General features: G+C 39.6%; 2 protein-coding genes across 2 annotated transcripts; one reads left to right on the top strand and one right to left on the bottom strand.

Annotated features, from left to right (window-relative positions):
- Positions 1-1,970: 1,970 nt before the first annotated feature.
- On the top strand, positions 1,971-8,310 carry bmp10 (bone morphogenetic protein 10). Its single transcript, XM_088908745.1, has 2 exons — positions 1,971-2,557; positions 4,899-8,310. The coding sequence occupies exons 1-2, from the start codon at positions 2,212-2,214 to the stop codon at positions 5,909-5,911; spliced, it is 1,359 nt and encodes a 452-aa protein (XP_088764871.1). The 5' UTR covers positions 1,971-2,211; the 3' UTR covers positions 5,912-8,310.
- A 9,611-nt stretch (positions 8,311-17,921) lies between these two features.
- On the bottom strand, positions 17,922-22,601 carry LOC148839190 (cholesterol 25-hydroxylase-like protein). Its single transcript, XM_088909239.1, has 2 exons — positions 22,130-22,601; positions 17,922-18,357 (listed from the first exon to the last, which is right to left on the bottom strand). Exons 1-2 carry the CDS (start codon positions 22,555-22,557, stop codon positions 17,922-17,924), a joined length of 864 nt encoding a protein of 287 aa, XP_088765365.1. The 5' UTR covers positions 22,558-22,601.
- Positions 22,602-25,638: the final 3,037 nt, after the last annotated feature.

The following is a 25,638-nucleotide window of genomic DNA, read 5'->3' as shown; positions in this document are numbered from 1 at the left end:
CACGGTATCAGCACAGAGTGCAAAGATTAAGTGAAGTTCCTCTCCAGTCCACAATAAGAACAGGATTATTTTTTTTTAAGGGTAACTTTAGTTTATGACTTTCAAATTAGTTTGTAAATGCCTACCGACAATGTTATTCACACTGAAGTATCCATTGATAACATATTTATATACCAGAACAATCTGACTTTTCGAATATTAATAATGAGTAAGGGTTCGTTCCTACCATATTATTAACACTTTATTGCTGTTTTGTGTCTATAGAAGCCTTTTTCAGCTAAGTCATTTCATCAAACAAGCTAAAACATTTTCTTAAGGCATGTGGAGAAAATCTGGAATTTTTTTAAAGTGGCTGCTGCCCAGTCTAAAAATATATAGAGGTTGATTAATATTAAGGTCTGGGATGTAGGATACCCATACATATTTGCATGTTTTTTAATATATACTGTACATACCGAGAGATATTAAAACTCAGTAAAAGAATACTGTCAACTTATAGCTTTTTTAGTTTTAAATGCTTTGTTCTCTCAGTATATGTTGGAAGCATGACTTTAAAAAATATTGAGGGTGGAAGTTAGTAAGGAATGTAACAGTTAAAAAAGTTTAAATAAGATCAGAATCCCAAACACTTTTCAGAATTACTGTTTCTGCCTGAATCATTCTTGTACATATATAGCATGATATCTGTATTTATTTAAAGGTCAGAACGATTTGATATATTTATTTGCAAAGTGTCTGAACATAAACTAATACTAAAATGCTGTTTTTACTTTGCAATATTCATCATTCAAACACAATGAAAACTAATGTAGAACGTGTAAGACATTTCCTTCTAAGATTTAGAAGAAGCAGTATATTTTTTTACAAACACAATTGTTGTATAGAAAGCTCTGTGCCAGTATCTAGAAAGATAAATATTTTTTTCTTGCACTTAATATGTTTTTATTACATTAAACATGTTGCAGTCATTCAGAAGATTTGATCACACAAGGTTCTTACCATGCAAAGATGCAAACCTGGCAAGATGGACATTAATCACAAAATCCAAAATAATTGTAATTGTAGAAGCAATGTACAGATAAATCTCACTATCTCATACAGGAAACGTATTAACAGGGGAATCACAGTGGCTTAGAAATGATAATATACACTAGGCAATTAGGACCCCCAAGAAGCTTGACACTGGTCCTATAAATGGTGAAATCCAGACAACCTTAGACCAGTAGAATAAGTTTATCTGTACTTTGCCAGATACAGAAGTTGCTGTAGATGTCAATCACAGATACCAATCCTGCTAAATCTGAGCTGTGAACCAGTGGAAGGAAACTTGAGTGTTGTTTCCTGGTTGATTTTTTTTTTCAAACTGAAGAAAAAAGCCGCTATTGCTTTCAACCTTTCCCAGACCTCTGCATCCTTCAGTGAACCAAGACATTTCCTATATTGCTCCAGATTGCTGTCAGAGTCTGATTAATTTCTTATATACATATTATATGCAGTGCTATACTGTATATATAAATTATTTCTTTCCATCAATTATGTTTCAAGCATGATGTTAAATATTGCTATTCTTCAACTTTCGTCCAGTACATTCATCTAAAGCAATAACATTCAATCTAACTGTTCGTACTTCATGAAACATCAAACAAGGAAGGGTCTGTCTTTCCAGCAGTGCCACTTAAGCCTCTCATTTAGAAAAACTCCTCATCCTCTCCCACCCCATCAAACCATCCTATCTCGGAAGCTACTGCCGAATGGGAATGATGTTTACAAAATCCTCATTAAGGGAGAGGGGATAAGACTGATAACAACACACAAAAACTTGCCCATGTACACACACACACAGAGACACACACGCCAAAATTCTGTTGCAGTGCTTCCCAATTCAGAGATAAGAGAAAAAAAAACAGACAAGGATGTCACAGTTGGACAAAGCAGAGTCATCCTGTTACTGAAGCTCAGAGCTTCTCAAATTGGACAGAGAGCGCGAGAGTGTGTGGTCACAAGTCACAGAGTGGAGAAGCAATTCCAAACTTGTCAGCTCTGGTTGACACCAGCCCTGCCCTCCTGAGATTATAAGAAAGGCAAACCTTTCCACCAGTCATTCCTGCCAGCCAGCTAGCAAATTGAGCTGAACGTGCAGAGTGTTGTCATTGTATTGGAAGGCAACGAAAATCTATAGGTCGCCCCTGTGCTACGAAAGCCAGCAGGACTATGGACACTGTCAGACTGAGGTCACTTGTGGCCCTGTGGCTCCTTATCCACTCTGGGTGCTGCAGCCCCATCATGGCTCCTGAAGACCCCCGTCCTGCAATGGGGATGGACAGGCACAACCTCTTTGGAGACCCCCTTCTAGAGCAAGACAGCGAACTGGATTTCCAGACCTTCGTGCAGACGATTCGGGAGCAATTCCTAAAGACCTTCAACCTGTCGGGTTTCCCGCAGCAAGATGCCACCAAAGTGGAACCCCCAGAGTACATGCTGCAGCTCTATAACAAGTTTGCCAATGACCGATCTTCCATGCCTTCTGGCAACATTGTCAGGAGCTTCAAAAATGAAGGTATGCACTTCACAAATTAAGGCAGGGATAGTGCACATTTATCTGCAAGTGTTTTGTATTTTAATTAACTAAGTGCTCTTGGACTCATGCTAGTGGGGAAGGGCACCTCCACAATATAAAAATCCAGTGGGTAGTCAGAAATTAGTGTTTACAATGCTTCTCAGGTGCTTCTAACAATCACAAAGAATTCTGGGTAAAACAAATACGTAGACACATACATCTGGTAAGTGAAAGTACGGAAAGTTTATTTGTGGTTATTGCAAGTCTCCAGTCACATCTTAATACTGCCAATGACTATAGTATCTTTACTTATTCATTGAATCGGTATTTTTTACTTAATGTATTTTCAATCAGTGTAATTATTGGTGGAGATCTTACCTCAGTGCACTTTGTCATGTATAAGATTTATAAGATCTCCAAGTGAGATTTGATTCTTATGAAATATCTGCTTTGTAGATTCCTGTCTCATGAAGATGTAGCTGATGCACTTTTGCTTTGAGGACAATGATGGTGAATTCAGGAATTAGAAGCAGATGCTAACTACCAAAGATAATGGTAAAAGCATGCAAAATAGTAAATTGCTAAGTTATTTCGTAAAGAAGGACTAATGTAAACTGAGCACACAACTCAGAAAATGTCTTTAATTTCTTAGATTAATCTTCTTTAATTCTTAGAATTAAAAACAATATATAAACCTCTGTTACTCTTATTAGTCTATTATTACAACTTGAAGAGTTGAGAAGAAACCAAGCTTGTCATTTTGATACATTTAATTTACAGTGATTGAAATCATGAAAACTATGAAGTGTTGCAGTTTTGTAATACATCACAGTTTCTAATCTCTGCATATACACATAATTTAAAGGCTGTTCATTTACTACAAAAAGATGATCTATCAGGATTTACTTTTACCATACTGTAAAACAGTTACAATTTCAGTAGGAAAACATTACAGGATAATCTGCTTACGGAAGGTGAAACATCAAGTCTATAGATTGGAATAATGTGAAATGCACAAGATGTTTGTACATGCCCAGAAAATAATTTTGTTTTCCTTGGTGTAACAAGCTAGGAAGATGTGGCTTTCAGATTACCTAACAAGCAGTAGTCTTAACAAAACAGTGGAATACAAGCCAAATATATACTTATGATATAAGTAAATATATGTAGGAAAAATCTGCACAATTTTGCTTAAAAAGTAATACAGTTCATGAATAAAGCTTGTTGAAGGAGAGCAGTAGTGTAAAACAATATGATTTCAAAAATATAAACAGAATTTAGGAATTAAGGTCATTTGACATCAGATAAGTCAGCATCCAAATAAAGAATTCAAAGATCTCAATTTTGCACACTATAGTTTAAGAATATGATATGTTGATTTTGATGAAGAAACAGTTGTTCAATGACTACCAAAATCGTTGCTAATTTACAAAACTTGACAATGGATATTATGGCACATGATTAAAGCACTCTCCATTGGTCAAAGTTCACAGCCCTACCAGTTTCCTGTTTTTGACTCACTAAAAGCTAGAGAGGAAATGACTTTAAGACACTTGCTATCAGAACAGAAATCTGCAAGGTGGGATACATACTTCGACACCCTTCACACATAACTGTCGAAGGAGAAAAAGTTCTGCGATGCTAGTGCAAGCAGTACTTAAAAATTAATAAATATAAAAACACAGAAACTTGTTCTTTTATTTCTGTAAACCATTTTTTACTGTATTCAACTGTAGTGAAGGTATTTTGAGCTTTTTTTGATTACCAGGTTTAAATTTTTATGTTTATGCAAAATCCTGTTTTGTGAAATAGCATCAATTAATTTTCTTCACTAATCTTTCACAGAGATCAAAATTAATTATTCTGTAATTTATGACAAAACTGACATAAATCATTGATTCATTGTTTATATATGTTATGCAAAACAGAATGTGTTTGTTTGGTTAAGTAATAATGAATTTTATTACTATGACTGGTTTCAAACATGCCCTTGAATAGGCATCTAATTCCCTTCATAATCTGGAAGTGCCACCACACAAAATACTGGAAGGTGTGAGAAGAAGAAACAATATTTGCTCATTTTTAGGAAAAAAGGGGGAAAAAAGGCCTTCTAAATATGCATTATCTTGTACATAAGCTTCTAGTTACTCAATTTCTTTCCACAGGTATGCTCACAAGCAATATCTCAAAAAAATATTGCAAGAAAAAATGTCTTTCCTTTCTGAAAAGACTTAATTGTGCAACAATATGACGCAGCATTCATAAAAAAGTAATGTGAATGAAGTAAATGTGCCTGTGGGCAGAGTTCGATGAGTTTTTTTTTCTGATTCCTCTCTCATAGATACATCCTCCTATAGCATGGACATCAGTGGGATCCGAAAACACCCCCTGCTCTTCAACATGTCCATTCCTCACCACGAGAGAATCACCATGGCAGAGCTGCGTCTCTATACTTTGGTTCAGCGAGACCGCCGGCTGTACGAGGGAGTGGACAGGAAGGTGACGATCTATGAGGTGCGCGAGGGGAGACAGGAGAAAAAGGAGGGTCAGGAGCCAGAGAGAAGAGCTGGAGGAGAACGGGTTGGGAGAGAGGAAAAGCTGGTGGAACTTGCATCAAGGCAGGTATTCGGGACAGATAGTAGCTGGGAGGCCTTTGACCTGACTGAGGCCACCAGGCACTGGCGCAAGCTAGATTACACCACACATCGTCTGGAGGTGCACATCCAGAGTGTCAACGACATGGGCGGAGAGGCTTTTGAGGGAGGAAACCTGGACATCGACATCAACCCCGAGGCCAAGCACGAGCCCTTGCTCATCGTCTTTTCCGATGACCAGAGCGGCGACCACAAGGAGGAGAAGAAAGAGCTCAATGAGATGATCGGACACGAACAGCCGCTGGAGCTGGAGAACCTCGAAATGGACCTAAATGGGCTGGGGGAGGACGGAGAGGAAGGTCCCAACGAGGAGTCTCTGATCCAGATGAGGTCCAACCTGATCTATGACACCGCCTCCCGCATCCGGAGGAACGCCAAGGGCAACCACTGCAAAAAGACCTCCTTCTACGTGGAGTTCAAAGACATCGGGTGGGATACTTGGATACTCGCTCCTACTGGCTATGAGGCATACGAGTGCAATGGAATGTGCACCTACCCCATGACAGAGCATGTGTCCCCAACAAAGCACGCCATCGTTCGGACTTTGGTTCATATGAGGAGCCCACAGAAGGTGTCCAGAGCCTGCTGTGTGCCCACAAAGCTAGACCCCATATCACTGCTTTATATGGATGACACAGGCGTTGTCACATACAAATATAAGTACGAAGGGATGGTAGTGGCGGAGTGCGGCTGTAGATAGTCACAGACTTTGAAATACACAAAAGGGGGGAATACATATGTATGTATAGTCAGCGTGGGGATATTTAATTTTACCTGTCTGTAAATGTGTAAATTTTGTATTTAAAGAAAGAGATTATTTAATGATTGTGTACAGTGTGTTTGTTAATTATGTTGTTAAATCTGTAAAGAAATTGTATGCAAAGAGTGAAATTGTCCACTTACATTTTTCATCCTAAAATTAATTATTCTTTTGCTTTGAAATAATTTGTTAATGAAGATTAATTTTAAAACATCTTTAAATGATGTATAAGCCTATATAGTTATGTCAGTGAGATTTTATATGAATTTGGTAGTATTCAATATTCAACGAGATGCAAAGCTTTCCTTCCAAAATTAAAGTAAGATACAAGTATCTGAAGTAATCGTTTGTAAAGTGAGTTAGACATTAAATTTACTCAATTAGATGATTATGATGTAACATATTATCCTAAACAGATTTGCTGTTGATCATGTGACAAGCTTTAGATCAAGTACATCTGCGATCAATATGCTCTGTTCCTTTTTTGGATGTATATTTTTCATTTGATTGAATCTAGACTGCATAACGAAAATCTAGCAAATTCTGTATGTGCATTTATCAGCCCCGGTGAACCACCATCAGAGTGTACAGAACTGGACCCACAATAGGAATGGAGAAACAGCCAAATACAGCAGTGATATACTGAGTCTACATCAAGGTGCAGAAAATAAGCTGACTGACACTGATGAAGGAATCACATGAACCATATGGACAAAAGACCATTCTTACCATTTTATTTCTAAGCCTTTTGTTGCTTGTTTAAAGATATTTACAATTTTAAATGGAGACCCCAGGAGTAATTTCCAGAAAAGCTGCTTTGTGAGACTACAGTGCAAAGTGAAGTGTGGACTCCTCATTCGAGATGTTTAAAAAAAAGAATTAAGAACCTCTCTGGACACAAGGTACACAGCTCTAATCCTCAAAGACTGCAGGGTCATATAAATGCTCTTGATTTACCTGGCAAAACTAATTATTTATTTTGAATGATTAATAATTAACTGCTGATTATTCACACTTATAAACCCTACTGGACTGCAGCTCCTTGGGTCCAGAGTTACAAGCTCAGTCCCTAAAGGACACATCAAGTTCCATGGAAGGCCCAAGTCACTGTGAAAACTGCTTTTGAACTTCAAACTCCAAATGCATAACCCATATACTGCCACAACAGTTGTTTTCTTTCAGCAAATACCCTGGCATCCTGGACAGCAATATCTCCTTGTCTCTCAAGGTGTAAAGAAAAACTGAACACAAGCATTTACAGTTACCTCTCTCTGGAAAGGATACACATGTATGGTTAGGAGCATAAACAGGACTTCAGAAAGCCCTACTATTCTGTGTTTGTATTGATTATATGCGTCATGTTTTTCTTGAATTAGCCTCTAGTTTTGCTGGAACGTAACTGTCATGGTTGTCAACTTCAACCTATAATGCAGATCTATAACCTCAAGAATCCTAGTTTTTATGCCTAAAGAAAGGTAAAAAGAATTGTAGGCAAAGAACATCCCAGCTGATCAAATGTTTTCCTCCTGCTCCCCCTTTTAAGGACAGATGTTCAAACAGTCTGTTCCACCATTCATTTCCAGTAGTTTTAAAACACTATGGAAAAAGGCTTGTCCCTGACAGGATGTCTCACGACAGAAACAGAATTGGCGTGGCATGCTGTTCTGCTGTATGGATGGCAAAAAAGCACAAGAAACAATTGGAAAAAAAAGAACTGGACCTTTCTCCACAAGTTATCTTCCCCCCAACAACCTTCACCAAGGATCACATGCCCTGTTATTAGCACTTCCCTGCTCCCTATAGCTTCATGATAAGGAGGTGTTAGGGCTGAGAAACATGTGTCCCGTCACTTGGTGGAACAGAGATGTGGGGAGCTGTCAGATTCTTGGGCTAATGGTACTGACGAGGACCCCTCCGTCTTGCAGAACTGCACTGTGACTCTTTTTTCACTTTTATGGCAAAGATCTCACTTATCATTGGCAGCGATAAGTGGAAATATCTGTTGAAGAGCATGCCTCCCCAACACTCCATGAGGGTCTCAAGGAGAAATACTTTTATCAAATACCAACGCTGACTAACTTTCAGCTGGGTTCACGCAAACTCCCTGCCCCTCCCTCCACTAGCCCCCACTCCCCTTTCTGTGCTGCTTTCATTAATCATATTTATTGATTTATTTATTGATGTGATTGTGACACTGAAGAACTGTAAATGAAAATGTGAACTAAACAGCATTATGCGTAAAAAATACTGACTAAAGAAAACGTAAATGTGTAGTAGGTGTTTTGGGAATGTTTCAGTATTTCCAAGAGATTAAAAGTTTGTTTTCAGCACGCAAAAAAGGGTAACTTCCTCTTTGTCTGTTTTATGACAGTTTCAAGTTCTCCGAACATTACAAAGGAGAATGCATAGCTGTATACACCTTGTTGTTTCTTGTTCTCTCTCTTAATGTTGGGAGTACAATTACTTCCTCATCAAAGCACAGGGGGCTGTTTGAATGTGTATGAACTTCACTACATGTGTATGAATGTTCATGGAGTTCACATATAAGTGTATGTAAACTATACGTTAACTAGAATAAAGCAAAACATTATCTTATGCAGGGTAACAGCAACAACGTCTTGAGAAAATGCCATTCTATGAGAGATGGGCAGAATAGAAAACAGACATGGAACACTGGGAGGCTTTTGTATGCATCTGAAAAAAATATGATAACAGACAAAACAATTATAAAAATGTGAGGATTTTCATTATAGAACAATTCATATGCCAGAAAATACTGCTTTCCAATCTTTTGAGAAATGCACATTTTTGTTCTCATTATTTAAATAGATTTTTAATGTGTATATGCATTAGCAAAAACTGTGTCAACATTTGATCAGAGAAGAAAACCTTAAATTTAAAAAAACTGCTTGACACGTTTATATGGCGAAGATACACAGTATCTAATCACATTGCCTAAACTGGGGGGAGATATGATGGTGACCAAACGACATGAGACAAGCTGTAAGAGTGATAAAACATATAGGTAATAGCATTTCGTTGTATCACTATGCTATAAAACATTTATCAAAAGCTCTAGAGACAATACAAGGCACCTTTCTTACAAGGTGCCTGATTTAAATTCCAGTGAAAACGAGAGGTATTATAAGGTTGACATAAAGTTCATGTGATTTTATAATGGGTATAAACTATTTTGAACTCTCAAACATACTAATCATTGACAAAAAAACTAAAACTAAGTCAATACTGAACATTACTAATTGTACTGTGTAAACCACTTAGCTTATATACTGTATCTACAATTTCACATATAATGCTTATAAATATTTTTAGCTGGAATCCTGGACATTTTAATTTGGTGACCTAGTTCTGGACTTTATGACCAAATACAGTATCTTTCCTGTGAAATGAAGGAAAAACAAGAAATTACTCAAATCAAGACGTGTATATAGTACAGTGATTGCCGACGGAATTCACTGCAAATTTCTAAAGACATGATGGAAAACAGCCTTATAGTCTGAATTATAACCTCAACTGCCCTGCGCGATCAGTAGGAGAAAGCTTTGAATAATGAGCTTGTCTTCAAGACTCGTAGGATCTTCCTGGCTTCCATATGATTCCTGCTCTCCATTTCGTAATCGAACTAATTGCTCAATCGATTGACTGTAGGTTTCCCAAGTGTTTTACCACTGAAGACTGAAGAATAAATACAAAATCTGCAGCAGCACTGAACTTGGACATTGCTGACTTGCTGTGCAGGCTTCAATAGTTATGCTGCCCTTCGGTGCCCATGGAAACTTTCCCAAGCACAACAGAGCAGAAGTGCTGCTGCTGGGAGAGCAACAAGTGTGGCATGTCCACACTCTCTCACACAGGAATTCTCATGACAGGTACACATGGCAGTGCTGTCAATAGACTGAAGAGCGCACTTGTCCAGAAACACAAACAGCACATGGTTATATTCAGTCTGTGGCCTGTCCCTGGTGTGAATTTCGCTCTTTTTCAAGGTTAATCCTCACCTCCCGGCACACCTCCAGTGCTGTTTCATTCCCACTCGGTTTTGAATTCCAGTTCAAGCTGGCAACTGGAGGTTGCAAAGAGCTCCCACTTTGCTTGAAAAACGAGCATCTTCACCAAAGAAAACCAGCTGCGCTAAAGTGTTTAGAAAAGGGGATTAGATGTTGATATTGTGAAACTAAACTTCCTTTGGAGAGCATGATGATCTGTTTTCTCGCAGCCTTAGTTACTAATGAGATGGGAATGCTGGTAAAGTTCTGTTGCTGAAGGCACATTCAAAAGGAGGGCAAAAACCTCCAGCTGATAGTCGGAGTATTTAAAACAAACTTTGAGCAATGATAATTAACGAAATATTTATAAAAGCTGAACTACAAGAGAGAGTCTGGCCTTTTTCAATTGACTTAATCTCATGCGACTCAGTGTTGAAAGGGGGAAGTTATAATCTGCTGGAAAAACAACAACTTTCTAAATCTGGTGCTCTGAGCTCTTAGTCAAAAAGGGGGTCGTTATAAAAATACATTTTATGCATATTTTCACCAGAAGTTATCTACTGACGTTTTAGACTTTGGCTCTAGGACCTTTCCTTAATTTTAAGGATGTCTGCCAAAGTAGCTCATAAAATTTCCAGTCGATGAATTTCAAAATATTTTTTCTCTTTGCAGTGCCTCCTGAAATACTCCTTCAACATATTGAGTGTTTTATCTGCACATATACCCATATGAAGATTACAAATAAAATCTTTGTTCTCTTTAGTACTGTGTTATGATAAATGAACATTACAACTTCTTAAACCCTTGAAACACTGTGAAAGCTCTTAGCGCCCCCCAGTTAATCTTCTCTGTCTCATCCCATTTTCCTTGTGCATGTTTGTTTTCTTACATTTTCCCAAATAAAGACATTCAGAAACATCCCCTAAAAGAGGCCAAAGGGCATATACTTATGCATTTTCAATTATATCACACACCGCACGGAAATGTAACTCTTTTCCACCTATTTACTTTTTTCTTCCAATTTCCACACCTGAGCAACAGATCAACAGATTATCTGAAGTGTGACTTTGGTTGCCATTCTCAAGGCAGAAGAACTGTGCATGGAAAAATACGGTACGTGCAATGGTTTGCATGTATCCACTGCGTCTATCCTTGTTTATGAGAACCAGGTCAGCTGCACGTTTCAGGAAGATCTCCCAACACCTTCTCTGTCTGGAATCACGCAGGGGCCCTTGATGACAATGAGCCCTGCCAGGCCCTCGCTCTGACGCGGGATCTCATGGCCCCACCCTCCCCCAATCAAAAACATATCTCTGCATCTCAAAAATCATTATGACCCACCATCATCAGATCCTGTTAGGCTTCGCAATCAAGGTTGTAGAGTCTCCTAGGACATGAAAAGTTCAAAACCCTGTCACTGATGCATATAAAGAGAGGCAAGGGTTTCCCTTGACAAAACTAAAACTTCCTTGAAATCGTCCCTCGCTTACAGTAGGCGGTGCGTAATCATTCCTATCTATGTCATTTTTTTGTTTGTTGCTGTTATTCACAGTGTGCACGGAGGCTGCTGCGAGAGTGAGCAGGCACAGAAACGTGGTTATTTAGAAGAGAGGAAATGTCTTAATTGCATTTAATAAAGACCAGGGAGGCCTGACCTCAAGGTCACAGTTTCATCTCTCCATTCAGCAGAGCTTTGGCGCTCGAGATCTTGCTGATAGCTAGCTGGCTGTACTGTATGTGACTTGGAAGTTAGCGCTTTGTGCCCAAGGATGAGATGGGACATCCATTGTTCTCTGGCACCGTACCCCCGGCCCACAGTACTGTACGTGAGCTCCTGCACATATTAACCACGCATAGCTTGAAGAAAGTTTGAGAACCCGGGAACTGTAAAGATCTCTGACAAACTTCCAGGAAACCTGTCCTCCACTGTACACATGCTTCAGTGCAAACAACACTGAGTCTTGGATCATCGCTCTTACAGCAGATCAGTTTATAGCCTGAGCCCCAGGACACACACCTGAGCCCTCCTTTCAGGATTTTTCTTTCTCCTGGCTTATCAAGATTGCACTACAAAGGCATAGTGTGCCAGAAGCAGTGGCAAGAAAAATGAAGACCCCCCCACTATCAGTTAATTAAGAATAAAGCCCAATGAGACAGAAAGTTTGTTTCTTCAAATCATACCTTTGCAAAGTAGCATGTGAAGACACCTGTTCATTGTGATCTAGATCTTCAGACAGGATGTCATGTAGTTTCTAAAAAAGAAAATCATAATTTTATTATAATTTATCATAATATCATGATTGAGTAATCGATTGGTGTGTTTTGGAAAGTGCCATTTGAGACACTGTTCCATTAGTCTAGCATTGAATATTGTTGTTGACAAATATTGCTTTTAACTACAATTGTATGCAAATGTATCACATTAATATGATGAAAGTTCAGATTTCTGGATTTTTGTGTAGTACTTGTCTCTTCCCTATAATCTAAATGAATCTCACAGCATCAAGCCAAGACAAACAATTCCAGTATCTTCACTATGTGTCCTGGTATTACATTCCACAAATAAACTCTGTGTAACAAAGTATTTTGTAATATTAGTGCAAAACCAACTTGGTGATGTGTTATATTCCTGCATTCTGTTCACTGACTGGACTTGAGACAACTTATTGAGTTCCATTAAAACTTTGAAGAACTAAATCAGATCCCCTCTGAAAAGATTAAATTACTTCAGCCTGTCTGCATAACTCATCTCCTTAAGCCCCTGGAATGAGTGTTGCTGCTCTGGACTTTCTCCAATGGTTCTTGAAACCTTTTGTAAAGCAGGGATTAGACGTGTGTGCAGGCTCAACAGTGTGTTTTGTATAGTTTCAGCATAACACCTCTTAACATGTATTCTACATTCCTTACTATGTAAATAAGCATCCTGTTTGCATTTTATTCCTTCTGTGGATTGCTAAAATGTTGAGAGAGTAATGAATCTTTTAAAATCTCCTTTTTTAAACTAAGAGCTTTCTAATGCAAATGTTTATATTGACAAACATTGGATTTAATTTGCTACATAACTACCCACTTCTGAATGCTATGCAAATCTTATCATACCGTCCTAATTGTATCTTAATTGTTCATCATTCCCCCATACTTGGTATCATCAGAAAATCAGACTAATTTCTTATTAACACCAACACCTCAGCTCACAGAACTTCGCTTCTTACATTGGCTTACCCCGACTCTTCCCTGCTTACAATTATTACTGCAATTATTACTGAGTTCTACTGTACGTTCTGAACATCCAGACACAACATTTCAAAGTGTCAGAACATTTTATGGCTTCTTCAAAAAACGTCCAGACGATTTGCTTAGCAAGATCCCCCTCAGCAGAACAAATGTAGACGGTACCCAGTAACAGCATTACTGTGGAAATATAACATCGGCTTGTCCCTAAATGCAGACTACAGTATTTTATATGACACACAAGTCAAACTGTCTTGTTACTGAACATACCATGTTCAGTATTTTCCTCTCTCTGTGTATAAATATCATATGTGGAAACTTCCAGTCTCTGGCTATTTCTCCAGTTTATAGTGAGAAGCAAAAATCTGTTAGTGACAGACAAGCAAAACTTTTTCTTAAAGTTATACTGTATACCTACTGGACATGTTCACTTTTTTTTCTTTTCTTTTTTATATTTCTGCAATTGACAAGCTTTGTGCAATGACTTTATCATATACCATATAAATAGGTATATTTCTGACCACTTCATTTGCAAAGACATAAGCAAAGCAGTTATTGGGTGTACTTGCAATTTCCTTCTTATTATACCCATTCAGTTTCTGATATACAGGCATAGTTCTTGATCAGCCATTACACTCCGTGGGTGTGGTGGAAAAGGAGGGTGGAAAGGAGAGCGGGACACACTGAATGAAAATGATGTCTGCATTGTCAGGATGATCGGAGAGAAAGAATTAGATACAGTATGTGTCCAATCTCTCCCTCGGCGTCACTGATTCTGGTTTTAAGATACGCACAACACTTCAGACATTAATGACGTAGTGCTGGTCATTGACGGATAGGGTCGCTCTTTTGTAAGTACTTCAGTACTCCTTCTCATTAAACCATAAGGGCATTTCTATTTATGAAGCCGGTGCGAATGGCCTATTTTTGTTTTGCCCCTTAATTTTATTTACTACAGATTGCCCCTTGAGAACAAAATCCCATCTTACATTACTGTACCTCTAGAGTATAGGTAACTCCACTTCAATCGTTTCTTCCTCACACAAATAATTTCTGGAGTTGTTTGTTAAGACAGTGCCACGACTTACTTTTATTCAGACCCCCTTGACGTCTTTTGTTTCAAAAAAGCAATGTCGTCTTTTAACGTTTTCCGGCAGTTCAAATCTGACAGCCAAAACGCACGCGGTAGCACCTTGGAGACTAGCCAAAGGAGTCAAATATGTGCAAATTAGCATTTGAAATAGTGTGAAAAGGAAATATAAAAAACTTAAAACTTTTTTAATAAGCATTTATTTCATCTATAAAATACAAGAGGCTTAGCACCTTCCTCGTTACTATAGAATTTTTGATAAAACTCTAACTGAGCGGCATTATTTAATTTAAAGCAAACATAGGCACATCGCATAATGTTTATGTTCATAATAAACTTTTTAAACAAGGGAAAATACACTGGAACACTCATGTCATGATAGTAAGAAAATGGACGATAGAAACAGATGTATTGTTTTTTGTCCTCGATACGATAACGTCCCTCTGCTCGTTTTTGTACCACAAAAAAATCTTTATTTTATAATTAAAAAAATATATTTTTTGTAATTGAATAGAAATGCTCATATTTCTCATCTTCACCGCTAGATGGAAGCAGATGGTTATACAGTATGTAGTAGCTTCACAGCAGCGTTTAGGAGTTACCTGTTGCAGGAAGACGTTAATGGAATATGTATTCCTCGGTTTCACTTTTAATTTCACCAGTTATATCAAACCAGTCAAATCATTGGTTGATGAAAGTGTACAGCGACGTTTTGGTGGGTTTTACTGTAGCTTTACTTTACTCTTGCTGTGGTTATATATTATTTTAATACGTTTTCACTGTGTTTAACTGCCCTGAGCCTCGAATTATCCATGGAGTCATTAGTTGATATGTCATTTTTGGTATTGTTTCCAGATAAAGTCTTCTTTGAAGCTCCTTGTAGCCTGATCTTGTCAGATCTATGAAGCTAAGCATGGCTTGCAGATCAGTTCTGGGTCAAGAGACATCAAGGGAAAACTCGGCTGCTGTGGTGTGGATGGACCATTAGGTGGCGCACTTCCTCCTGGACAATAATTTAGACACCAGCGTCCCAGTGTGGTGCCCTTTGTATGTTGAGCTGCAGTCCTGACTACTTAGTCATTAATCCTATGGCACTGCTCAGAAGAGAGGGGCTGTTAGCTCTGGTGCTCTGACTAAACTCCACTCCATGCTCAAACAGTCGTATCTTCTTCAAGTTCCCTTCTTGATCCACCCACCTCCATATGGCCTGTGTGGACTGAGCCCCCTCCTCTGTTCAAAACGCTTTGCAGTCCTCGGGGATGTGTTGGAAAAATGGAGGAAAGTACCAATCATTTCTATTGTTCTGGCTTTGAGGCTTAACGAGGGAATACAAAAAATAGGTCTTTGAAATGTCAGACTGAATTTGGACACCAGGCAGTTGTCCGTTTGTTGAAGGGATGCACTGTGGATTTTTCAGGGAAGTAAAGCCATCCAACTATTTTCTGGCACCTTGCTATGCTTATAGGTTCACGGAGACCTGGAGCCTAACCTGCAAGGGAGGACTACATCCTGAATGAGACGCCGGTCCATCACGGGACACTTGCACACACATCCATTCACTCACGAAAAACCTGTCCAGCTTTAGTGCACATCTCTGCTTAGACCGGCCCTATGAATCCGTCTATCAATCCTTCCATTTTCTAACCGTTCCAATATAGCGTCATGGGGGAATCTATCCCGGCCAAGATTGGGCACAAGATGGGATACATGCTGGACAAGACGCACGTCCAATCTTAGGGCTCGTGCACACACATGCATTCACTCACTAAATCCTGTTCAGCTTTAATGCTCATCTGTGCTGAGGCCAGCCCTATAAATACCACTCCTTATTTATAATACTGTACATACCACACGTCCATCTTTTCTCCTTTGCGATCATCTTCCTTTGCAGCCCTCTTCCACTTTTCTAGCTCCCTTTTCGTCACTCCTCACTCTCCTGTCCCACAGCCAGGGCCGGGCCCTCAGCCAGGGAGTCGAGCCACATCTTACTAGGACTAAGCAATAGACATTTTTCAGTCCATTCAGGTGTTGCTGTTCCTCATGAAACGATACTAACACACCTTGACGAGCCTTCCATCCATGGACAAGGCTGCGACAGCATTCACACCAGTCCAGCAGATCTGGTGGGTGTGATGAGTCACCACGTGCAAGACAGAGTCTCAAAAGAGATCTCAAAAGACACTGTCAAGGGGATTTCATATCATGTCTCGTATCGGCAATAATCAGAAGCAGAAAATCCTGAAGTTCAAGCGACACCCAGAATATGCCCCTTTGCACGAGTTAAAGCAGCAGATTTGTCCAATTTTTCCCAGTGCTGGAGGACTCCATTTCAAAACATTCATCAGGAACTCCATTTTAAACATATAATCTCATGGATGTGTGTCATTCTTAAAAATAATATTTCTAGCCATTATAAAACGTTAAAAGCAGAAAGGGTGTTCAGCAGCTGCACTACCACTGCGTCAGAGTACTTATTTTCATATGGCTGTACTTGCAGAAAAAAGTTTCTCTTGGTCCTTGGGGATCCCCTGGACAATCGCTGATGACCCAAGTGGGGTTCCAGGACAACTGGTTAAAAAGCCCTGAGATAGAAAGCAATAGTGCATTTTATTAGGTTGAGTCCAGCAAAGTCTCACAGGCCTTGACGGTACTGATGCAATTGTCCACATACAGTAGATTATGGAGTCTCTTAAAAATAAGAGTGCTTGCCAAGTCCCTTAGCTGCCCTGCTGAAGAAATAGCTCACAGTCAGAAATAGAAAAGAATTGTATTCCAAATCTTAAATGAATGCCATTTGCCGTCTAGAACTTTGTGTTCTCATCATTTTAAAGACAATCATTCCCCTTCAGAGACATCAATCTACATAAATTGTAAAAACAAAGTCATTTTGTATATTTCTATCCAAAAAAAAACATCTGCAGCACATCTTTAATAATGAACAGACAATTTGAGGCTGATTAGTGACTTGCTTGAGTACTTTTCTACAGAAGCACAATTTAAAAGGTTTGTAACTCAACTGTTCAGTCAGTTAGCTCGATTTTTGTACAGGCATTGTCATCAAGTAGCTTAATTCCAAGCTACATATCCATCCATCTTCAAACCACTTCTACCAATTTAGGGTCACAGGGGAGCTGGAGCCTGTCCCGGCAAGCAACAGGTGCACGGCGGGGTACACCCTGGACGGGACACCAGTCTATTGCAGGGCACACAGAGAGACAAACACAGACTCACCCCTAGGGGCAGTTTTCCCAAAAGCCAATTATCCTACCAGTATGTCTTTGAACCATGGGAAGAAAGCGGAGCACTAGGAGAAACGTCATGCAAACACAAAGGGAACACGCAAACTCCACACAGACAGCACTCCACGTGGGAATTGATCTCAGTTCCCAAGCTCTGCAAAGCAACAATGTTAGTCCCCCAAGCCAAATATTCACAGCACTTACATTAGAATCCCCTCAAACAAACATCATCAATTCACAAATATAAGAAGACTGTCAGGATGTAATTCTCTTTGTGGTACATCTACAAAGAGGAGCACAGCTGTATTTAGGAGAAGACTGCAAACAAAGACAAGCTTTTCTGTTGTTTCTTTTCCCATTTTTTTTAGGTTAGGGCTTTGCAACTAGGTCCTGGAGATGATGGCAGCGTCTTTGAGGTTTTTTTTCTTTCCCAGCAAAAGGTGAGCTGGTCTGTCCTTGGGGATCTCCAGGTAGGTCCCGAACAGGTGGTCCCAGTGAGTAAAGTAGGGGGCATAGTTGCCACGGAGAAGCTGGTGGTGGGCTTGGTGGAAAGGGGCCCCCCCAAGCAGGTGGAAGGGCACAAGGTGATGGGTAGCCCAGGGCAGGTCGTAGCCACAGTGGTACTCCACGGCCAGCCATAAATTGAGCAGGTGGAAGACTACCTCGCTGAGTGGATGGCAGCCCAGCAGGGCGGCGATGGAGAGGGCCAGGACCTGCAGGGACAGCAACTCCCAGATGCTGGAATCCTGGGCTGCCAGGGCAAAGGTGTCCCGGTGCAGATGGTGGGCACTGTGCATCAACCGAAACATCTGTGGTACCCTGCAGAAAGCACCAGTCATACAACTGTTCAGTCAACAGAGTAGAACAAAACAGAAAACTTCACATATCCACGATTCCTAATTCCCCATCAAGCTCCAGTCTCCCGCAGGACTCCAGTTCCCCAGTAACTCTCAAGTTCTTCAGTCCAACTAGCAACTACCTAATCAAGGTCTAGTCTGTTTTCCACTGCATTTGAAACATTCACCCATTTAAATCCCTCGTTTAAATTCACCCATGTGCACCATCTGCCAAAACTCAATTCCAAAATAATTTTCAAAACAGGGAAGAAAGAAATAACCACTGGACAGTTGCTGGAACCTAAGGGCGTGAATTGGGAAGGAGTACGTTGCACGGCAGTGTTAATTATTTAATTATTATCAAATTAATTCCCTGGTTTCTGTTGAAGCTGTGTGCTGATGGGCCACTATTCTCTCTTACTGTTTTAGTTATAGTTCAGAATGTGATCTAAAAAAATAAATAAAATAATAATAGAATACTGTGTAGAATGAGGTCACCATATTACAAATAAGATACTGGAATCATTCCAGAGAAGAGCAAAGAGATTCATTCCCAGGACAGGCCCAAGAGAGTGTCAGGAAGAGAAACTTGCAAGGAGACCTGACTCAAGCATCCACAACCCTCAAAGGAGCAGCAAGGTCAACACAGCTGACATTCTCAGAACAAACAGAGACACACAAAGCAGACAATTCAAGTACAAACTAAGGGAAAGTGCAGTTAAAACTGAGAACAGGAGGTATTTTTTCCCCACTAAGGGATGTAGGAATCTGGTAGAAGCCATGTTTCAATGCTGACACCTTGGCTTCTATCAAAACAGGACTAAATGAGATCCTTGGATTAATTAGGTACTAGTCCCCAAATGAGCTAGGTGGGTCTAATAACCTTCTTTTGTTTGTCACCTTTCTACATTCTTTAGTTCTTATTCAAGATTCCTGAAGGTCTGTTCTGCAGAGAGAGTCTGTTACTACTACTCTAAATAGTTAAACAATTCCATACCAAATTTCTATCAGAAATCCTTTTTTATGCCTAAAATTGTTTAAGATGATAGGTCCTATTATTAGGCATGCTTTCCACACTCTAAATAGTAGCTTTTTATTGTTTCTAATAGGAAACAAAACTGAATCCTGCATTTTATTCATATGGATGTATAATCTTTAAATGCTGACATATTTACGTCCAGCTTTATTCTTATCTTTAGTCACTTTATCTGTATAACTTGGTTAGCCAGAAAATATTTCATGCCTGGAAGAGTTGTTGGGAGTTTTTCTGTCTCCTGCGTTTGCTGAATCACTGATAGACTGCAGTGCACTCAGAAGAATCTTTTTATCACACTCCAACACTTTCAATACCTAGAAATCTCCTAAGCATTTGACTGGAATTATTAGCTCCCCCAAAGCTGAGAGAAAAAAAACTGAAAAGCTGACACTAGAACTGCAGTAACTATGACTCCGTGGAAACGTCATATTCTTCACGGGTCTGAGATTGTTCACTATGTTTAACCCATTGCATGTGATGTATTGGGTGTGAAGAATCTACTTCACAGATCTACACAATATCCTCCCCCCTGTCCCAAGACAGGCAGATGAAACTAAACAAAGTTCATGTCCAAATGGACAATTCCATGTCCAAGGTGCTGCTCGTAAATCACCAGCAATAGTCACAAATAGGGCAGTTTACAGTTTTATGACAGCATTAAAATGTGATTTTCTAGGGTTAAAAAATAAATGATCATAAAGCAAAACAAAAACAAGCAGCTATAGATCTGTGCCATTATCACTCCATCTTGATTCTCCTGGTAAACTTATTACTGTTGACCAAACTCTCAAAGACAATGTAAGCACTGAATCTTAATTTGCTACATTGTTTGGTTAAACTACATTGTTAGTGAAATCTCCTCTGGATTAATTAAGATTGTTTCTTTTGCACTGGTTACAGAATTTAAAGTTAAAAGCCCAGTTCCTCTTATGAACATTTGGCAGGTTATTGGAAAGGGTCTGCCTCATTACCAAAGCTAAACCACCACCCCACCTGCAGCTTGCCCTGTACAGACACTGAATGCCATGAACATTCATTACGAGATTCTAGCGCACTGAGAAAAGTGAAGTCACATGTTAAATGTCAAAACAATATGGTTTTGAATCAGAAAACTGCAGCAGTGTGAGTAGCAACTTAAAGTATCGACTCACTGAGGACTTAAGCTGTTTTGCATTTTGTAAGATATCTAAATCTTGCAGGGCTCCTGTATTCTGAGTGCTGGAGAGTTTCTGATCTTTCATAACAGCACAGGTCAATACTTGCTTTACTTTTCAGACATAAAACAAGTGGCAATGTACAGTAAACCAGAGGTCCCCAGCCTGTATCCTAGTGGGCGTGTGTGTGTGTCTGCAGGTGTCCTACAGTATGTCTGCTGGTTCTAGGCACCTATACCTGAATAATTAGGAGAGGCTGTTAAACTGTCTCAGTTAAGACGGATTTAGATCATTAAGAGCCCGTTTGGTCAGAAAATCTGTTGGCACACTGGAGCGTGGTCAGACCGTAGTTAAAGAATCCTACCGATGACGGTGTATACTGCTCCAGCCACAATTCAAGATTTGTTACTGACTCAAAAAAAAAAACGCAGTACTGTATGGATTGTATGGACTATATGGGGATGGAATTCAGGGGGTTCTTACAGGACCTCTGTCCAGAATCCAGGACATGTTTTCTCCGGGGGCGGCAAAAAAACTTTCTTTTTTCAGTTCACAAGATAGTTTTATGCATTCAGCTGGCATTTCACAGACGGAGGAGAAAAGAAAACAGAAACTCATAGTTCACAATCGCTAAACGTTTAAACTGAAAAGCAAACAGAATAAAAGCACAAACATAAAACATCTGCGACACCTCTTTTCCCCCCCACTGTGTTTAATTAAGTTATGTAAATATCTTGCGCTTGCTTATAGTTTTTCTGTGTCGTATACAGATATGTGGTGGTCTTTTTTGTGGGGGGAGTTCTAAAATTCTTCCCTTTACATAAAGTACAGTTTTACAGCAGTTTTTTGTAAAACACACTAAACAGTGTAATCTGTAGCTGTAGGGTTTGGCATAACTAACTTTATTTGACTGTAATGGAGAGAAGCAGTAACGGTAGTTAAGTGAGCTGCAGCACGTAGAGAGTAAAGAGCTCGTTCCAGTAACTTACTGTATCTTCGTCTGTATTCATTAACAGACCGCGTCAGTCGTGTTTCCTATTATATTCCTATTTCTAATATTATTATTCCTATACACAGGTTCTTCTGTTTTAAAACCAATATAATTTACCCATCCATCCATTTCTTCACCCACTGTGGGGTCGCAGGGGTAGCCGGAGCCTAAACCGGCAAGCATATTAATTATCGTTAAGTATGGGTACGTGTAATTTCTACTTTATTGTACAAGTAGTAAACAATGCAGTCGTTTTTACTGTGATGATGCTTTACAGTAGAGGTAAGACTATACAGATTTTTCTATACATGTATTTACAACTTGTATTGTGCACTAAAGCTAAAAATGACAGAATTTAGCATATAGGTATTTAAACAACAATACCTTACGAAATCTTTTTTTTTTAAATAAAAAGTGTACTTTCTTTCTGGACAGTGCAAGCGAAGTATCACTGTGTTATTTACATTGCTACATTAAAACTCCGAGAAAACTGGAGAGAATAACAACGTCGTTAACAGTTTAAGGAGAGCTGACATATAAGAATCTACAAAAAAAAAGTAGTTTTGGTTTTTACCTATGGATGCAGATGTGCCAGGCGAAGTACAGAGAGTCGAACAGGAGCAGGCACAAAGTGACCTCGGTCAGGGCTCTGGCGCAGCTCGGAGCCTCGGGTGGCAGAGACGGCGTCCTCACCCGTTGGATGAGCAAGGTGACAGGGACGATCACCGCCACGTGTTTGCGCGCTATCCTCAGCAGGCACTGCCACCACACCTGCACACTCGCCGGCTGGACCCTGATGCGGGGAATGCGGTATCGGTGCAGCGTGGCACAGCGAGGACCGAGGAGGTCTAAAGCCAGGAAAGGTACAGACATAACCAGGTGAGCCGCGAACGCAATGAAAGCCGGGAAGACCGGTGACAGCAGGAGAGCGTCGTGACTGCGGATCGCATCCCACACAGGCTGAAGGGCTACCGACGGTACCACTGGGCAGGTGTAATTCATCTCAAGGTTGTTGTTTTTTTGCTTCTTCGTTGGTAATTTTCCGATTTCCAGTCTACATCTCGTTTCGTTTTTCTGGTCTTTCTGTTGATGGAAGCAAACTGCCTCTTAATGCTTTCTCCACGACTTCGGTCCACCCTGACTCTTCGCTTCAAAGAGGTTTTAAAAGAGGCACTTAGATGGTGTTACTCGCCGTGCGGTTACCAAGAGACACAGATCACTACTTCGGGACTTCGGGAAGAATGAAAGCAGAACAGAAGAGGGGAGTTTTGATGTGGGCGTGTGTGGGGGGAGTAGTATTTTGGAATGATGGCTAAAGAAACTCCGGTCCAACATCGCTAAATCGCCAGAATTGTGTGCATTTAGGGAAACTGTTGCGTTTTGCAGCCACTTCGTTTGAACTTTAACTTCGTTAAATCACAAACAATTAATAAGTGGATGAATTAAAAAAAAACAAGGCAGGGAAAAGTGTTAAATTAGTTGTCTATCACAAGCCATCCACGTTTTCATTAATAGTAAATCATATAAGCACAGGAAGAAATTTCGATTACAATTAGCAACGAGTGCAACCTGTGGTCTTACTAACTTCAACAGACCCGGGGGACAGCTTGGACTTTTTATGTTTCTTTTGCTACACAATCATCCATTTTTGGCACTTGCCCTCAGAGTAGCTCTGGTCCTCAAGGGCTGCTGTCCAGAAGGCTTGTACAGTAAGTCTCTGTGAATTTCCATCTCCTCCCCACCAAAGGAAAGTTTCAAAAGTGTCCAATTAGGCAAATGAGGACCTCAGTTAGGGCATTAAGAATTGAATTATTCAATTAAAAATTCAATGTCTAATCGAGATGTAATGATGTATACAGAGTAGAAAAAATAAATTAGAATCAGTGTATGGAAAATAATACACAAACCCCTAGTTAGTACAGTTAAGGGGGTAATCAGCATGAGGTTATTAACTCATTAATAAGAAGTAAAAAATCCCTTTGATTTCTCAGGAAAAGGGGTAGGCCAGACAGTTGACAAATGGAAAACATTCAAAACCACACTGATAATTAGAACAAAAATTAAGTTGCCAAAAAATTAAACTTAAGTTGCAAAATTACAGTGACTTCACCCAGGACCAGAGATACCTGCCAAGATCTCCCCAAGAGCAACCTGGCAAATCATCCAGGAAGTCACAGTCATGGTTCACGTCTCCTGTGTCGGCAATGGTTTTCATGGGCCAGCCAGGAAGAAATCACTGCTCTCTAAAAAGAACATTGTCTATATATCTATGAATTGGCCTCACAGAAAAGCACTATATAAGCGTAAGCAATTATTATTATTAATTATTGTCGCCCCTCTCAGGCTCTTCAAAGAACACCTGGATGAAAATGTTTTTAGGATAGATGTGTCAAAAGTTGAGTTTCTTCTGAAGAACCATGAAACCATGCGTTTGGCCTTCTATCAGGTGGAGAACACCAGGTCACCCATTTGTCAGCTGAAGCTCATCTCAAAGTGGGGTCGTGAAGCATGACAAAGATCCTAAATTTACAACCAGATCTCCACCAGAATGGCAGAAGTCAAAATCCTAACCTTAGCCCCACTGAAGTGCTATGACAGCTGAAGTCACTGCTGCTAAAGGGGGTCCCACCAGTTACTGAATCGAAGGGTTCACATACTGTACTTATTTACTCAAGGATTTTTAATGTTGGATTATTTTGTAAATTAAATAGTCCAAAAACATCTTATGTCTTTGTTTTATCCATTTAGTCATGTTACTTTGATCTTTCATTAAAACGTTTAAGAGGAACAAATTACATTTTAGGTCTGCAAAATATAAGATTTTCGACCAACCCAGGGGGATTCTGTCAGCACTGTATTAGAACATGTTCAACACTTTAGGATATTTTATTTGCTTTTGAATACTTTATTTGAAGGTCAAATTGCGCCTGATTACCAACATGCCAATTTTTTAATTGCATCTGGTTACCACATTTTATCATGTGCTGCTGAGTCTCTCATGTGGACAAAACATTCAGCAGAGCACATGGGAGGAACAAGTAATGAAATAAAAAAGGCAGTATTTGTTGATAACAGACATGCCTCAATAAAAAGGATATTACATTTTAAAACCTCTGTGTTTTCCTGGCCAAACCACAGTCATCAGGGGCCAGATATCCTTTGGTACTGAATACTGTTAAAATTCAAAACCTTAATGATAATCAAAATTGAGAAAAACCAAATGTTCCCTCTTATCCATGTAAGCTAGAAGCAAAAAGAACTCTTCTTCTTATGGGTTTTTCTAGGGATTCAGGATTTTAAAAAACTTCTCTGAAGATCCTGTTAAAATGCTTTGTGATCCAGACAAAGGTTCCAGTGAGGACTCAGGGCTTCAAACCACAGAAAATCATAACCTTTTGCTACTTCATGAAAATGAAGTCACCAGTTTCATGACACACACCCACACAAGAAACACTAACCTTTTGAAACGTGTGTAATAAAACCTTTAAGCACAAAGAACATAATAGAAAGGAAATGTTACTCATATATATACCGTACATACACATCTGGGAACTTGATGATGGTACCTGTCATACACTGCTGGTAATACAGTTCTGCATGACTAGCCAGGCTTGTCAGTCAGGAACCCCCCAAATTTATTAGCACGCTAACACATCTCTTAGGTTTGGCAATAAAGAGCACAGAATATCAGATGGGAACTGCAGACCAGACAAGACTTACAAAACGAAACATTTGGAATCTCACAATGCTAACTAAAAGAATATTCAATAAGCAGTGAAAATGACCAGATGAACAGGTACAGATTCATTCCATGCTGAAAGGTAAGGAAAAGTTTTTGCCATGGAGTTTTCTTTGGGAAGTGTGTACAGCCTGGAATAAACCTGTACCTGTTCCGTTGCAGCCTACGCCTGTTGACCCAGCTACCTGGTAAAAGATTCCATTAAAAAAAAATTCTCTCCAACAGTCTTACTTATCAAGCTGGTATATTTAATGATCAACCCACGGCATGATATCTGTAAATTTGAGACAAATGAAAGTGTATTAAAAATGGAGAGAAGGAGGCGTTTCTTTACTCAAAGGATT

The sequence above is a fragment of the Atractosteus spatula genome, chromosome 2 (assembly GCF_055471065.1).
Source record: "Atractosteus spatula isolate fAtrSpa1 chromosome 2, fAtrSpa1.hap1, whole genome shotgun sequence".
NCBI classification, from domain to species: domain Eukaryota; kingdom Metazoa; phylum Chordata; class Actinopteri; order Semionotiformes; family Lepisosteidae; genus Atractosteus; species Atractosteus spatula.
This window is presented reverse-complemented; position numbering and strand designations above follow the sequence as displayed.

What these genes read in the sequence shown, in the direction of transcription:
- bmp10 (XM_088908745.1), top strand. Translation starts at nt 2,212, where the DNA reads ATGGACACTGTCAGACTGAGGTCACTTGTGGCCCTGTGGCTCCTTATC. An exon ending in CAGGAGCTTCAAAAATGAAG is followed by an intron (nt 2,558 to 4,898) that starts GTATGCACTTCA and finishes CCTCTCTCATAG; the next exon opens with ATACATCCTCCTATAGCATG.
- LOC148839190 (XM_088909239.1), bottom strand. Translation starts at nt 22,557, where the DNA reads ATGAATTACACCTGCCCAGTGGTACCGTCGGTAGCCCTTCAGCCTGTG. An exon ending in TGGCACATCTGCATCCATAG is followed by an intron (nt 18,358 to 22,129) that starts GTAAAAACCAAA and finishes TGCTTTCTGCAG; the next exon opens with GGTACCACAGATGTTTCGGT.